General features: G+C 46.8%; 1 protein-coding gene across 1 annotated transcript in view; it reads left to right on the forward strand.

The window, feature by feature from the left end:
* USP43 (ubiquitin specific peptidase 43) overlaps positions 1-16825 on the forward strand; it is a 130783-nt gene that overhangs the window by 79213 nt on the left and 34745 nt on the right. The window contains exons 3-4 of the mRNA XM_068263425.1: positions 443-543; positions 6778-6870. Of these exons, the coding sequence (XP_068119526.1) occupies positions 443-543; positions 6778-6870 (194 nt within the window). The remainder of the gene's footprint in view (positions 1-442; positions 544-6777; positions 6871-16825) is intronic.

The raw sequence follows: 16825 nt of genomic DNA on the forward strand, positions 1-16825 counted from the left end.
GGCTATGTACTCTGTAAAGTGCTGCAGACGATTTCAGTGCTATACAAATACATGATGATAATAATATGATATGACATTCGACTATGGTAGGATTAGATTGTGATCTCCTCTGAGGACAGTCAGTGACATGACTATGTACTCTGTAAAGTGCTGCAGCAGATGTCAGTGCTGTATAAATACATAATAATATACAGTAGTTGACCAGGCAAGTTCATACTTAGCCAATTGTGTGGAATTGTCTTTGTTAGGGTAACTCACCCTTAGCATATGATCGCAGTATTGCACTTATAGGTAGAGATTTCCAGGGGTGGAAGTCCTGTTGGCTGTCATGCTGTTGGGATACAGCTCTCTGCCCTTTCTCTGAGTGACTTGTTAATAAAGATATTTACTTGACTGTATAATTTTCTTATTTGCTAATCGGTAATTTCTCTCCCTGCTGCAGCCTCCTGCGTCCGAGACAAACAGCCTCAATTCCGCGCCGTCCTCGCCGATAGACCCTGGGGGCCACAGCTTCGTTCAGGACCATTTTCAGGCCCAGTACAGGTGAGCAACCATTTTCAGAGCTTTGGAGAGAGAGGAGGGGGATCGGCCTAATCTACAGCAACATATTTCAGCTGTAATAAAGCAGCTACATTACTATGCTGATCAGTTATTGATCTGGTCACATGATCAGTGCTGCTCTCCAATCCTAGGATGAATTCTAGGAGGAGGGACTGTGTGTGCAGCCCACAGACAGCCCTGTATCTTCCACAGGCTGTGAAGGGGGCGGAGTCTTCAGATAAAACGCCACTGGCAGGGGCGTAACTTGACTTAATTGGGCCCCCCTGCAAAAATTATAGCATGGGGCCCCCTTGGTCCCCAAACCCCATGCGGGTCATGTAACCGGGGAGATGGCGAATAGCTGCAGAGTGTCTGGAAGCCGGAAAAAAAAATTATATGCTTCACTACTCTGCATGGCGGGAGGAAGTGGCAGGGATGGTTTTTGTGAGGGAGATGGAGGGGCCTCTGAGCCCCCCTGCGATGGCAGGGGTTGAAGGGGTTATTGCTACGCTTATGGCCTCTGGAAATTGTGGCCTTACTCCGGCTCAAGGACAAGAAATCCAGATTAAACCCCTGGAATATTTTGGCTGTTGTCTAAAATGGAGTGTTTATTTCACTTCCTTCATACTGACCTCACAGGAAGTGGAAGTTTCCTCAGTGGGGACACAGACATTAATAAAAACCTGACAAAGTTTCTAGGCAAGCTTTCCCTGCTTTAGCGGAAACTTGGAAGGAAAGGCTTCCTTGTCCGTAGTGTAGTGGATGAGGCACACACGAGTTCTGAGTTTATTCTCTGATGAATGGCGGTGTTCTGGCACAGAGACAATGGATGAGTCAGATCGCTGCCCCCTCCTGGTGACAGGCACCCATCAGACAGTTCTGTAATTACCCATCAGCCTCCACCTCCGCTAAGTATAGAGTAGCCTGTTTCTCATCTCTGGACCTCCAGCCTGTGGGTGACACGGGAGGCGGTGAGAATACTGTCCCTGGAGATTGGCAAGGGTTAACCCTATGGCCAGAGATGCGTATCTAACTCATTAGAGCCGTTTTTCACCTGGCGTGACCATCTCCCTATGCCTGTTTGTCACTGGTCTCCTACCCTGCTAGCCTGCCTATCAGAACCAACACAGTCATGTACTCTGGTTGTACAGGATTGACATACATCACAGGATGTTAGGCTTGTGCTTTAAAGGGATACTCGCGGATCCTCCGGCCCCACGCCGCCAGCTAGTTTCATTTTCATCTGACAGGCTCGCTGCGCAGGCCTGGCCATGCGTCTCCTTCGTTGCATTTCCCATCCGCTATAGCGCCTGTTGCAGGACACTATTGCGGACTGGAACGCGAAGAAGGCTACGCGTGGCCAGGCCTGTCGGCGAAACGTAACTAACTGGCGGCTGGGGACTGGAGCATCCGTGAGCAACTGCGAGGGTGGGGCGACTGCAGGGGGCTGGTAGAAGCCCTAGGTGAGTAAAACTGATTTTTTTTATACCAGGCTTAAAGCGGATCAGAGATGAAAAACTAACTATAACAAGTAACTTGTCTATGTATCTTATCTAAGGTTTAGATAGTTTACACAGCAAATCTAGCTGCAAACAGCTTCAATAGAATATGATTACCGGTATTTCTTCCTATGATACAATGACAGCAGCCATGTTGTTTGTAAACATTACACAGAGGCAGGCTTATCTGTATCTTGAGCAAAAAAACCTAATCCCCCCTCCTCCTCCCCTCTCCTCCTCCCTCCTCCCCTCTGCCTCTGAAATCTCTGGCTAGTAATACCTCCCCCTCCTCCTGCCCAGACTGAGCTCCCATGAGCCCTTGCTACAGTCTGAAAGTGCCTTGGCTCTCTGAAAACCTGTGGGCGTGGCTTGTTGAGTTTATAGGGAATTAGAGTATTAAAACGAAAAAAAAAAACGGTGTTTGGCTTGAGGAATGCCCTATAAACAATAGGAAAGGGACACAATTATGCAATGAGTAAAAGTTCATCTCGGATCCACAAAAGTGCCTTCTTCAGGAGGGATTTGTGATTATTCAGATTGGAGTGAGCTCTGAGATGTCTCCCACAATGCATCAGTGCTGAATATTCAAACCATCCCTTTGTTGTCCCTAAACCCACCTCCAGAACAGCTGGAATGCAATGATGTTAGCTTGTTAGGCGTTCTGGTTCACCATGAGGTTGCTGGGCAAACTGCAACTCTGGGTGCTTCAAGTCCTACCCCATGCTACCATATTCATCCATGCCATGCACTGATGAGTATCAACCAATCTGAAACAGTCTGCATGTATGGTATATTGTGGCTCTGTACAATTAACAAGCTGACACATTATTGCATTCCAGCGGTTCTGTACAAATTTGTACATGTGCTTCACCTTGAAATTGGTAGCATTGCACTGACAAAAATCATTACATGGTGCGGCCAATTTGTCATCAGTATAAGCACAGTAATGGCCTCTAGTGTACAAAATGGAGGTAGCAGAGATCAGCACACACTGCAGCTAGTTTACTATCAGTACAGGCACAGAGTAACAGCTTATACTGTACATATTGGAGGTAGCAGAGATTAGCACACACTGCAGCTAGTTTACTATCAGTACATGCACAGAGTAACAGCTTACACTGTACATACTGGAGGCAGCAGAGATCAGCACACACTGCAGCTAGTTTACTATCAGTACAGGCACAGAGTAACCGCTTATACTGTACATACTGGAGGTACCGGTGATCAGCACACACTGCAGTATGTACAGTATAAGCCATTATTCTGTGCCTGTAATGGTAGTAAACTAGCTGCAGTGTGACAGCTTATACTGTACATACCATACTAGAAACAGCAGAGATCAACACACACTGCAGCTAGTTTACTAACAGTACAGGCACAGAGTAACAGCGTATACTGTACATACTGGAAATAAAGATCAGCAGACACTGCAACTAGTTTACTTTCAGTACAGGCATTGCGTAACCGCTTATACTGTACATAGTGGAGGTAGCAGAGATCAGCACTCACTGCAGCAAGTTTACTATCAGTACTGGCACAGAGTAACAGCTTATACTGTACATACTGGGGGCAGCAGGGATCAGCACACACTGCAGCTAGTTTACTATCAGTACAGGCACAGAGTAACAGCGTATACTGTACATACTGGGGGCAGCAGGGATCAGCACACACTGCAGCTAGTTTACTGTCAGTACAGGCATTGCGTAACCGCTTATACTGTACATAGTGGAGGTAGCAGAGATCAGCACTCACTGCAGCAAGTTTACTATCAGTACTGGCACAGAGTAACAGCTTATACTGTACATACTGGGGGCAGCAGGGATCAGCACATACTGCAGCTAGTTTACTATCAGTACAGGCAGAGAGTAACAGCTTATACTGTACATACTGGGGTCAGCAGGGATCAGCACACACTGCAGCTAGTTTACTATCAGTACAGGCACAGAGTAACAGCTTATACTGTACATACTGGGGTCAGCAGGGATCAGCACACACTGCAGCTAGTTTACTATCAGTACAGGCACAGAGTAACAGCTTATACTGTACATACTGGGGGCAGCAGGGATCAGCACATACTGCAGCTAGTTTACTATCAGTACAGGCAGAGAGTAACAGCTTATACTGTACATACTGGGGTCAGCAGGGATCAGCACACACTGCAGCTAGTTTACTATCAGTACAGGCATAGGATTATAAAAGGTAGAAAACCGAGAGCCCAATATAGTGTAGTTTGTATTGGAGGAATGCGAATGATAATGATGAAACATAAGTATTGTACTTACAAACCAGGGTTACCTCCAAGGCAACCACTGAAAAGGCAGGTTGGGAGAACAAGCCTGTCCCCACTCAGGATTAAGATGTCGCTCTCTGTGGATAGGGGGAAAAAAGAGGGTGTAACACCCTTCCACCAAGGGTGGATTATTGATGTGTAGAGATGTACAGAGGTGCCAGTAGGATAAAAGTCACTAAAAACGTTTAAAACATTCGGGATGCGGTGGTGGGCCAGTCAGCCCAAAACAGACACAGGTACTGTCGATTCAAGTAATAAATAATTTATTTATATACTCCTCAGACAAGTTGCAACGCGTTTCGCAGGTAAAATCCCGCTTCCTCAGGCAATAAACCACAGGAGTAATACACAGCACGGAGTCCAAGATACGCTTGGCACCTCTGTGAACAGAGTGAGAGACTCCGTGCTGTGTATCACTCCTGTGGTTTATTGCCTGAGGAAGTGGGATTTTGCCCGTGAAACGCGTTGCAACTTGTCTGAGGAGTATATAAATAAATTATTTATTACTTGAATTGACAGTACCTGTGTCTGTTTTGGGTTGGCTGGTCCACCACCGCATCCCAAACGTTTTAAACGTTTTAGTGACTTTTATCCTACTGGCGCCTCTGTACAGCTCTACAGGCATAGGATAACCGCTTATACTGTACATACTGGAGGTAGCAGAGATCAGCACACGCTGCAGCTAGTTTACTATCAGTACAGGCAGAGAGTAACAGCTTGTACTGTACATACTGGAGGCAGCAGAGATAGGCACACACTGCAGCTAGTTTACTGTCAGTACAGGCACAGAGTAACAGCTTGTACTGTACATACTGGAGGCAGCAGAGATAGGCACACACTGCAGCTAGTTTACTATCAGTACAGGCACAGAGTAACAGCTTGTACTGTACATACTGGAGGCAGCAGAGATAGGCACACACTGCAGCTAGTTTACTGTCAGTACAGGCACAGAGTATCAGCTTGTACTGTACATACTGGAGGCAGCAGAGATAGGCACACACTGCAGCTAGTTTACTATCAGTACAGGCACAGAGTAACAGCTTGTACTGTGCATACTGGAGGCAGCAGAGATAGGCACACACTGCAGCTAGTTTACTGTCAGTACAGGCACAGAGTAACAGCTTATACTGTACATACTGGAGGCAGCAGAGATCGGCAAACACTGCAGCTAGTTTACTGCCAGTACAGGCAGAGAGTAACAGCTTGTACTGTACATACTGGAGGCAGCAGAGATGGGCACACGCTGCAGCTAGTTTACTGTCAGTACAGGCACAGAGTAACAGCTTATACTGTACATACTGGAGGCAGCAGAGATCAGCACACACTGCAGCTAGTTTACTGTCAGTACAAGCACAGAGTAACAGCTTATACTGTACATACTGGAGGTAGCAGAGATCAGCACACACTGCAGCTAGTTTACTGCCAGTACAGGCAGAGAGTAACAGCTTGTACTGTACATACTGGAGGCAGCAGAGATGGGCACACGCTGCAGCTAGTTTACTGTCAGTACAGGCACAGAGTAACAGCTTATACTGTACATACTGGAGGCAGCAGAGATCAGCACACACTGCAGCTAGTTTACTGTCAGTACAAGCACAGAGTAACAGCTTATACTGTACATACTGGAGGCAGCAGAGATGGGCACACACTGCAGCTAGTTTACTGTCAGTACAAGCACAGAGTAACAGCTTATACTGTACATACTGGAGGCAGCAGAGATTGGCACACACTGCAGCTAGTTTACTGTCAGTACAGGCACAGAGTAACAGCTTATACTGTACATACTGGAGGCAGCAGAGATTGGCACACACTGCAGCTAGTTTACTGTCAGTACAGGCACAGAGTAACAGCTTATACTGTACATACTGGAGGCAGCAGAGATCGGCACACACTGCAGCTAGTTTACTGTCAGTACAGGCAGAGAGTAATCGCTTATACTGTACATACTGGAGGTAGCAGAGATCGGCATACGCTGCAGCTAATTTACTATCAGTACAGGCACAGAGTAACAGCTTGTACTGTACATACTGGAGGCAGCAGAGATCGGCACACACTGCAGCTAGTTTACTGTCAGTACAGGCAGAGAGTAATCGCTTATACTGTACATACTGGAGGTAGCAGAGATCGGCATACGCTGCAGCTAATTTACTATCAGTACAGGCAGAGAGTAACAGCTTATACTGTACATACTGGAGGCAGCAGAGATCAGCACACACTGCAGCTAGTTTACTGTCAGTACAGGCACAGAGTAATCGCTTATACTGTACATACTGGAGGCAGCAGAGGTTGGCACACACTGCAGCTAGTTTACTATCAGTGCAGCCACAGAGTAATGGCTTATACTGTACATACTGGTGGTAACAGGGTTCAGCTCTGTAGCTAGTTTACTTAATTTGTATTTCACTATATTTGTCACAGCCTCTCTGAATGATGTGTTTGCCATTGCAGATCCTCGCTCACATGTCCGCACTGCCACAAGCAGAGTGATACGTTTGATCCCTTCCTGTGCGTCTCTCTGCCCATCCCCCTCCGCCAGACACGGTAAGTTCCTATATCATGGAGAACTCGTTTTATAATCCTGGAGAAGTTCTGTCATTGGCCTCAATTCACAAAGCATTATGACATTAGGTAAAGCAGAAAACCGCTGATTATACCAAACCTCTTGTGAAATGTCAATTGTTAAGGCTCATACACACATCAGACCATAGTCTTTGGAAAATGAAAGATCACAGACCAATTTTACCCCCTTCCATGTAGTATGAGAGCCATACCTTCACAGTATATTCTATGGAGCTGAACTCCACATCAGACAGAAATCTTTGCAAGATGCTGCACACACAGATGCTGTAGAAATTCAAAAGATCAGTATCTGCAAAAGATCTGTTCCTGCAAAATGCATTCATAGTCTATGATATCTGCAGATCATCATACACACCTTGTTTAACAGACATTCATCTGCAGATCAGATCCACCAGGATGGATTTTCAGATCTGCAGATGATTGTCTGATCTGCAGATGAATGTCAGTTAAACAAGGTGTGTATGAGATCTGCAGATCTCATAGACTATGAATGCAATTTGCAGGAACAGATCTTTGGCAGGAACAGATCTTTTGCAGATACTGATCTTTTGTGTCTGTACAGCATCTGTGTGTGCAGCATCTTGCAAAGATTTCTATCTGATGTGGAGTTCAGCTCCATAGAATAGACTGTGTAGGTATGGCTCTCATACTACATGAAGGGTGGTAAGATTGGTCTGTGATCTTTCATTTTCCAAAGACTATTGTCTGATGTGTGTATGAGCCTTACCACTGTTACCACATGGAAAACTGACATGACCAACTTATCTAGGGAGGTAGATGCAAGACTAGTAAGAAATGATCAATGGGATGCAAATATTTCTGAGTTCATGCAGGATTATGCACATTTTTATGCAAATATATGCAGTTTGAAAATGGACCAATCAATTTAAGCCTGGGTGGGACTTGATTGGTGTGGATCTTTCTAATGTCTATCTTATGTTGAGTCTCTTTTTGATGACTCCCTCCCAATAATATTGAAATATGGGACTTGATTGGTCCATTTTCAAGCTGCATATATTTGCACAAAAATTTTACATAATCCTGCATGAACTCCGATATATTTGCATCCCTACTGGTGAGGTAAATTACCGACTTGTGAGATAAATGCGTCAGTAAATGTCAGTTCACAAAGCATAGAGCATGCGGTAACACAAGTGAGATGTTCGGTATCTCCAGCCTGGAGCTGTCGGTAACAAACAATCAACCATTCGGTAAGGTGATAGAAGGGAGGAAACAGAGCAGAGAAAATAGGAAATCTTATTGCACTATTTTTAGAGAAATAAGAAAGATAAACGTATATTGCCCTCATTTCACAATTTTATGTAGTAATTAGAAATGGTTAATAAGATTCTAAAGGTTTTGAGCTGATACCAATTTTATGTTCATTTAATGCAGCTTGGACTATAGTATAAAAACAGCATGTAGAACAGCCTGACAGGTAGTTTACAGCATGCTGTCCATCTGCACCATCCAATCAGCGCTGCCTAAAGTCCCGATTTTAGTCATACACGGGTCAGGGCAATTTTGTTGAGACAAGTTATCTCTCCTGCAGCAGCCACACCAGTTTAATAGGCTATGTTGTCCGAAGTAAAGAACATGAATCCCTCAAATTTCTTTTGACATGACCTGTGTGCCTGTTTCCGAAACTTACTGAGAGTGTCTTTGTAGTTCTCCCTGAAATAATGGGCAGTTCTTAATCCTCTGGGGACCGGCTACCTAACCTTCCTTGAAGAGGAACTCTAGTGAAAATAATGTAATAAAAAAAGTGCTTCATTTTTACAATAACTATGTATAAATGATTTAGTCAGTGTTTGCCCATTGTAAAATATTTTAAATCCCTGATTTATATTCTGACATTTATTACATGGCGACATTTTTACTGTGGGCAGGTGATGTAGCTGCTGCTTGCTGTTTTGGCAGTTGGAAACAGCTGTAAACAGCTATTTCCCACACTGTAACAAGGTTCACAGACAGGAAACTGCCAGGAGTACGTACTCAGTTTCCTGTGGGAGGGGTTTCACCACAATATCAGCCATAAAGCGCCCCCGATGGTCTGTTTGTGAAAAGGAATAGATTTCTCATGTAAAGGGGGGTATCTGCTACTGATTGGGGTAAAGTTCAATTCTTGGTCAGAGTTTCTCTTTAAGTACCAGGGCATTTTACCTGTGGGGGGAGGGGAGGTGTTTGGGGGGTCAGGCAGCCAGATCCCCAGTCTAATAGTGTCCCCTGCATAGCCATCAGCCTTTACTCACCTCCCAGGATCCAGCGATGAGCAGCTTTAGCCTCCTCTGCTCTGCCCGGTATCCCTGCTCGCACTGACTCTAAGTTCCGGGTCACGGCTTGATGACATCATCAACCCGGGACCCAACACTTAAGTCAGAGCGAGCAGGGATGCCGGGCAGAGTGGAGGCTTGCGACGATCGCCGGGGGAACGTCAGGAAGGTAACGTCAGGAAGGTTCTCCTTCCCTCCCTACCGCCACTGCCAATAGTGATCACTACGATTGGCCAGCAATCGTAGTGATCAGGAGCCAATCGCGATGGCTTCTGATCACTGAGGGGAGATGTCAGCTGTCGTATGCGAGCTTAATCTCCCCTATCGTGTGCGCATGGTCACGTTGGGAGCGAAAGCAGCAGGTGACATAAATCCTACGTAGCATCAGAGTTAGACAGCCACAAGTGCGGCGTAGGCTTTACTATCCGCAGTCCCCAGGAGGTTAAAGGGATACTGTAGGGGGGTCGGAGGAAAATGAGTTGAACTTTCCTGGGGCTTCTAATGGTCCCGCGCAGCCACTCACCGATGCTCCGGCCCCGCCTCCAGTTCACTTCTGGAATTTCAGACTTTAAAGTCTGAAAACCACTGCGCCTGCGTTGCCGTGTCCTCGCTCCCGCTGATGTCACCACAAGCATACTGCACAGGCCCAGTATAGTCTGTGCCTGCGCTGTGCGCTCCTGGTGACATCAGGGGAAGCAAGGACACGGCAACGCAGGCACAGTGGTTTTCCGACTTTAACCACTTGATGACCCACCCTTTACCCCCCCTTAAGGACCAGCGCTGGTTTGATTGATCTGTGCTGGGTGGGCTCTGCAGCCCCCAGCACAGATCAGGGTGCAGGCAGGGAGATCAGATTGCCCCCCTTTTTTCCCCCCTATGGGGATGATGTGCTGGGGGGGTCTGATCTCTCCTGCCTGCTGTGGGTGGCGGGGGGGGCACCTCAAAGCCCCCCTCCGCGGCGAAATTCCCCCTCCCTCTCCTACCTGCTGCCTCCCCCTGGTGTTCCGGGCTGCACAGGACGCTATCCGTCCTGTGCAGCCAGTGACAGGATGTGGTCTGTCACATGGCGGCGATCCCCGGCCGCTGATTGGCCGGGGATCGCCGATCTGCCTTACGGCAGCGCCGTACAAATGTAAACAAAGCGGATTATTTCCGCTTGTGTTTACATCTAGCCTGCGAGCCGCCATCGGCGGCCCGCAGGCTCTTCACGGAGCCCCCCGCCGTGATTTGACAGGAAGCAGCCGCTCGTACGAGCGGCTGCTTCCTGATTAATTAGGCTGCAGCTGGCGACGCAGTACTGCGTCGCTGGTCCTGCAGCTGCCACTTTGCCGACGCACGTTATGAGTGTGCGGTCGGCAAGTGGTTAAAGTCTGAAATTCCAGAGGTGAACCGGAGGCAGGGCCAGAGCAGCGGTGAGTGGCTGTGCGGGCGCAGGATGTCTGCGGGGGACCATTAGAAGCCCCAGGAAAGTTCAACTCATTTTCCTCCGACCCCCCTACAGTATCCCTTTAAGTTAACCATACATGTAGCGATTTTGGCACCCGATTGACCTAGAGACAGATCTCTCTCTGATCGAATCTAATCGGAGAGAGATCTGTTTGCTGCCATAATCCGCAGTCCGATTCCCGATATCCGTATGAAATCTTTTGCGAATTGGCCTCATCATCTCGCCGCCTCCGTTCCCCTAAACGTTTGGAACACGCCCCTTTACCGCAAACCCCTCCCAGCCACAGCCGCCCGTGCATTAATACTTCATCTGTACACTGTCCCCTGAGTGTCCGCTGATGTGTCTGCATTTTTCTTCCTCGTTAGCGCCCCACGTGGTCGCAGGCGTATTACACGTGGTGGTCCATCTAACATTTAGGGATGCATCCGGGGGTTTCCATTGTGTACGTCATTTGCGATTCTTGCATTTCGTTACTGCTGCTCACTAATCAAGCATGTCAGTCCAAGAATTTCCAGCATGTCTGTGCGATACGTGCGGCCAATTTCCACCTGAATTTGGTAGAATCTTTGATCGGGGTTGCTCTTGGCGGCACCGATTTTCATCTGATTCCATAATTATCGAATCGTATGATCAGCCGCCCAGTTGAGAGATGTATGGCCACTTTTTCTCTGCCTATTTGTGGTAGTGTTGTCCGGATCATGAACGATTCGGATCTTTGATCCGAATCTCTTTTGTGAGTCGATTCATCCGAATCATCAAAATGAGTGATTCGGATTGCAAAGGGGGCTGGGCCAGGAGCGACACGCCCCCTCTCAGCGGGCAGCGGGGTCCTGGAAGCACAGTAGGGATGGTATCGCTCTGTTGGAGGGGAGCCAGGCTTGCAGGGACAGCTAGATGAGAGAGAGGGGACATTGGTGCCACTGCCAGATATGTGTAGAGCACACATACTGGCTATAATGTGCTGCTCATTACAGGCTGTCTGTTCCGTAGCGCAGTGAACAAATTGGAAACTTTTGGCTCAGCTCAGTAACTTTGTAGACAGCGTGCTGGGCTAGGACAGGGCAGGCACTGTGATTGCAGGGCAATATGATCCTCCTGCACTGCTCTATACAGCTGCACTTCACTTCTGGGAATGCTTTGGAGAATGTTTTCTTTCACTGTGCGACGTTTGCATTGAAAGTATACAGATGAACATATAGGTGAAATACATGTAAAGCATATGATTGCAGCATGTGGGTATTGTGTGCAAACAAACATTTCTGCTCTCTGCTTGTCCCTTCTCCCTTCTCTGTCCACTCCCTGCCCTCTGTCCATCTTCTCCCCTTTTCTGTGTGTCCACCCCCCTCCCCTTCTCTGCCCGCTGCAGGGAAAGTCCTGTCCTGCTAGTCATTTCACCCCCCCCCCCCCCCTCCTTACCCCCCGAATGCTTCCCTATTAAAATGATCCGAGATTCGGATCAAAGATCCGGCTCTTTTCAATGATCCGATTCGAATCATCCGGATCATTGAAAAGATCCGAACTTCGCATCTCTAATTTGTGCATTCCAGGGTGAGGAGAGGGAAATTCAGCTCGGGCACCTCCCCTTTTCTAAGAGGTTTATGTAAATGAAAACCTCTGTGGAGGGTGAGGTTTTCTGACCCTCTTTCAGTAGCTATGCAAGCTGCATGTGAACAAGTGAAAACAATGGCGTATTGTAACAGGCTATAGAACTCTAGTCTGGATATACTGAATGCTGCAGTCTCACTCCTGTGGCAGCAGAAACGCACGCTTACACGCATGACGTTGGTTTGCAGATGAATAGCCAGAGTTGCATCTAGAAGTTGTTCATGTTGTATTTTCAGTGGAAACATTCATTTTGCTAATTAGACTTCATTAGACAGACGTGGAAACGCTGATCTGGAATCCGCGACAGAGAGGAGCGCGTGCCCAGATTCCGTGGCGGGCGAGCGGGCGTGTAGGCGGCCTGTAATTAGTACAGCAAGCAAGGGAAATTATACAGGAGCGGGAGAGGGAAAAAGATTGGATCATTATTATTATGATAATTATTATTTGTGATCACAGAATAATCTTCTGAAATGCCTCCCAATCCCATGTGCCAGCTTCATGAACTCAGAATAAGGGGGCTCTTCCTGGGGGGTGGGGGGTGAATAGCGGGTGAAATGGTGAAATGGATAGTGTGTGTGCGAGGGGGGGGGTTGTGCGTGGAGCCAGGGATGGGTGGATGGAAGGACATAGGGACGATGGATCAGCAGTGGCGTAACTAAGGAGCCTGGGGCCCCAGTGCGAGTTTTACACGGGGCCCCAACCATTGTATTGATATGGAGCCCTTAAACCTACCAAGGACAGCTGCAGTATCGGAGGGATGTAATCAGACTAAGGAAACAGTTAAACAGGCACCTGTAGTGAGAAGAATATGGAAGCTGCCATATTTATTTCCTTTTAAACAATACTAGTTGCCTGGCAGTCCTGCTGATTTATTTGGCTGCAGTAGTGTCTGAATCACGGCAGAAACAAGCATGCAACTAATCTTTGATCTTGGATAAAAGTATTAGGGCCAGAGGATCAGCAGGATTGCCAGGCAACTGCTATTGTTTAAAAGGAAATGCATTTTGGCAAGCTTCATAAAGGTCAACTGTATTGAGGGCAATATGGAGGCTGCCATATTTATTTCCTTTTGAATAAAACCAGTTGCTTGGCAGCCTTGCTGGTGTATTTGGCTGCAGTAGTGTCGGAATCATACCAGAAACAAGCATGTGGCTAATCAGAGCTGACAATAATGTCAGAAACACCCGATGTGCTGCATGCTTGTTCAGGGTCAGTGGCTAAAAGTATTAGAGGCAGAGGATCAGGAGGACTGCCAGGCAACTGGTATTGTTTAAAATGAAATAAATATGGCAGCCTCCATATCCCTCTTAGTACAGTTGTCCTTAAGGATTACCACTATGCAGATGCAGATATAGAGGTGTTCATTACCAACATAGCGCCAATGAAAAACTAATCAGATGGATGGAGAGCCCCCTAGTGGGCCCCTCTGGTCCAGGGGCCCCTGTGCGGTCACAACATCTGCATCTGCAATTGCTTACCCCTCTGTGGATCAGAATCTGAATCCGTTTTGTTTTGGCCAAGTAAATGTGCGCTTACAGGAATTTGATTTGGCAGTTACTTAAAGGAGAACTTTAGTGAGAGGTATAAGTAGGCTGGCATATTTATTTCTTTTTAAGCAATACCAGTTTCCTGGCTATCCTGCTGATCCTCTGCCTCTTATACTTTTAGCCACTGACCCTGAACAAGCATGCAGCAGATCAGGTGTTTATGACATTATTGTCAGATCTGACAAGATTAGCTGCATGCTTGTTTCTGGTGTTATTCAGCCACTACTGCAGCCAAATAGATCAGCAGGGCTGCCAGGCAACTGGTATTTATTAAAAGGAAATAAATATGGTAGCCTCCATATACCTCTCACTAAAGTTCGTCTGTAACAGACACAGACCAATTCAAGGACAGACAGTATAGATATTACAAGTTCAGGACAGGATATAAGTGGTAGCAAACAGGGTGAGACGTGATCATTTTCAGTACTGTGCTGATATGATTTCCAGTACAAACAGCTCTAGTCTGGTTCTGCGTTAAAGCGGATCCGAGATGAAAAAATAACTAGAATAAGTAACCTGTCTATATATCTTATCTAAAGTTTAGATCGTTTACACAGCATATCTAACTGCAAACGGCTTCAACGGTTTATGATTATTTATTCCTGTGATACAATGACAGCAGCCATGTTCTGTTTGTCACATTGTCACAGGCTGAGGGCTGGAGATGCTATCAGCTTGCCTGTGTATAAATTCAGTCCCCCCTCCTCCTCCCTCCTCCCCTCTGCCTCTGAAATCAATGGCTAGTAACCTCCTCCTCCTCCTCCTCCTCCTGCCCAGACTGAGCTCCCATAAGCCCTTGCTACAGTGCCAAAGCACAAAAGGAACTGTGAGCGAGGCTTGTTTAGTTTATAGAGAAGTATTAGTATTATATAATATTATTAGTATTAAAACAAAACAAAAAAAATATTTGGCTTGAGGAATGCCCTATAAACTATATGAAAGGAACACTACTATGCAATGAGTAAAAGTTTATCTCGGATCCACTTTAAGCATGGCTACCGCCTGAGGGAAGAAGCTGTTTGTTCCTCTGCCTGGAAGTTTTTTGTTGCGACTGACTGGTATCTCACTCCTAAAGGCATAAGTTGGAAGATGGAGTGAGCAGGGTGAGAGGGGTCAGAGGCAATCTTGGTCACTCCTTTTGCACTTGCTAGCGTAAAGGTCCTGCAGAAAGGTAAATCTGCAGCCAATTGTCCTTTCCGCTGATCGGATGATGCAATGAAGTCCCACCTTTTCTCATACAGAGCATGGACCGAACCAGACTCTCATATATGTCTCCATGGATTGGATTGATGATTGCAATATAGAACCACACCACTAATTTCTGTGGTTGGCCAAACCGTTTCAACTGCTGTAGGAGATGCATCCTCTGGTGACAGTGCTGCTGTTATCCCATTTTAGGTTATTGAAGATTGTGGACCCAAGAAATTCAAATGACACTGCTCGGGTCACTGTATATCCATTTATTATTAGTGGGGGGTGCTGGGGGAAGTCTATTCTCATCTCCATGGTCTTATGAGCATTAAAGGGAATGTGAAGCGAGAGATAAATGGAGGCTTCCATATTTATTGCCTTTTAAACAATAACAGTTGCCTGGCTGCCCTGCTGATCTCTATGGTTGCAGTAGTGAACCATACACCTGAAACAAGCATGCCGCTAATCCGGTCAGATCTGATTAGCAACAGAAGCTGGGCTCTATAGGCAAAGCCAGCCTCTGTATGTGGATTTCGTTGTGAGAACCCCGCCTCGGGTTCTGTTTAAGTCAGAAACACTTTTTTATAAATGCTTGTTCAGGGTTTATAGCTGAAAGCATTAGGATCAGCAGGACTGACAGGCAATATGCATTGTTTAAAAGGAAATAAATTTCAGCCTCCATATCCCTCTCAACTCAGGTTCCTTTTAAAGGATACCCAAAGTGACATGATGAGATAGACATGTGTATGTACAGTGCCTAGCACACAAATAACTATGCTGTGTTCCTTTTTTTTCTTTCTCTGCCTGAAAGTGTTAAATATCAGGTATGTAAGTGGCTGACTCGGTCCTGACTCAGACAGGAAGTGACTACAGTGTGACCCTCACTGATAAGAAATTCCAACTATAAAACCCTTTCCTAGCCGAAAATGGCTTCTGAGAGCAGGAAAGAGGTAAAAAGGAGAGTTTCTTATCAGTGAGGGTCACACATGCCTGTGTGCAGACTCATCCCCATTATGTATAAAATCCGCTACCGTTGCGCCAGCTGCAAACTTGAGAATGGATGGGTGGAGGGAGAGAGAGATGGAGGGAGGATGACAGAGGGATAGGTGGGTGAAGAGTGGGATGGATGGAGGAAGGGACAGCAAAGCACGTGCCAGACGCCCCATAGCAGTATCGTTATACTGTGTGGGGTACGTAAGGGTAATTTAGGGCTGCCGGACCCCAAATTACATCTTCCTCTGAGTTGTGACGACTCAGAGGGGGAATAGTATTTTACGTCACCGGGCATTTGGGCGGCAGCAGGGAGAGCCATCATTCTGCTCATCGGTGGTGTCGGTCTACTTTCTTGTTTAGTTTCTTTGGTGTTCACTTCACTTAGATGTGTAATTACTGTTTATGGTGTCTGTGTTGCTGTTGAACCCATGTTACACATCCTGATAATTACCCTGCTGGAAGGTGTGTTGGGCTGCAGCGCCATCACACCAGCGAGTAAGAGCAACCAGTCATGTATTGCCTAGCAGCTGTTACTGTCCTCTCCCCCTCAAACTGTGTCCTGTGTACTCCTAGATTGTACGCCTGATGGGACAGGTCCTCTTCTCCTCATACTCTGTCCTCTGTACCCCCATCTCATAGACTGTAACCTGATGGGACAGGTCCTGTTCCCTCCTACTTGTGTCCTGTGTACCACCACCTCTTAAATTGTAAGCCTGATGGGACAGGTCCTCTTCACTCCTACTGTATCCTGTGTTCCCCACCTCTTAGATTGTAAGCCTGATGGGACAGGTCCTCTTCCCTCCTCCTGTACCCTGTGTTCCCCACCTCTTAGATTGTAAGCCTGATGGGACAGGTCCTCT

Source organism: Hyperolius riggenbachi, chromosome 12, assembly GCF_040937935.1.
Source record: "Hyperolius riggenbachi isolate aHypRig1 chromosome 12, aHypRig1.pri, whole genome shotgun sequence".
Lineage (NCBI taxonomy): Eukaryota > Metazoa > Chordata > Amphibia > Anura > Hyperoliidae > Hyperolius > Hyperolius riggenbachi.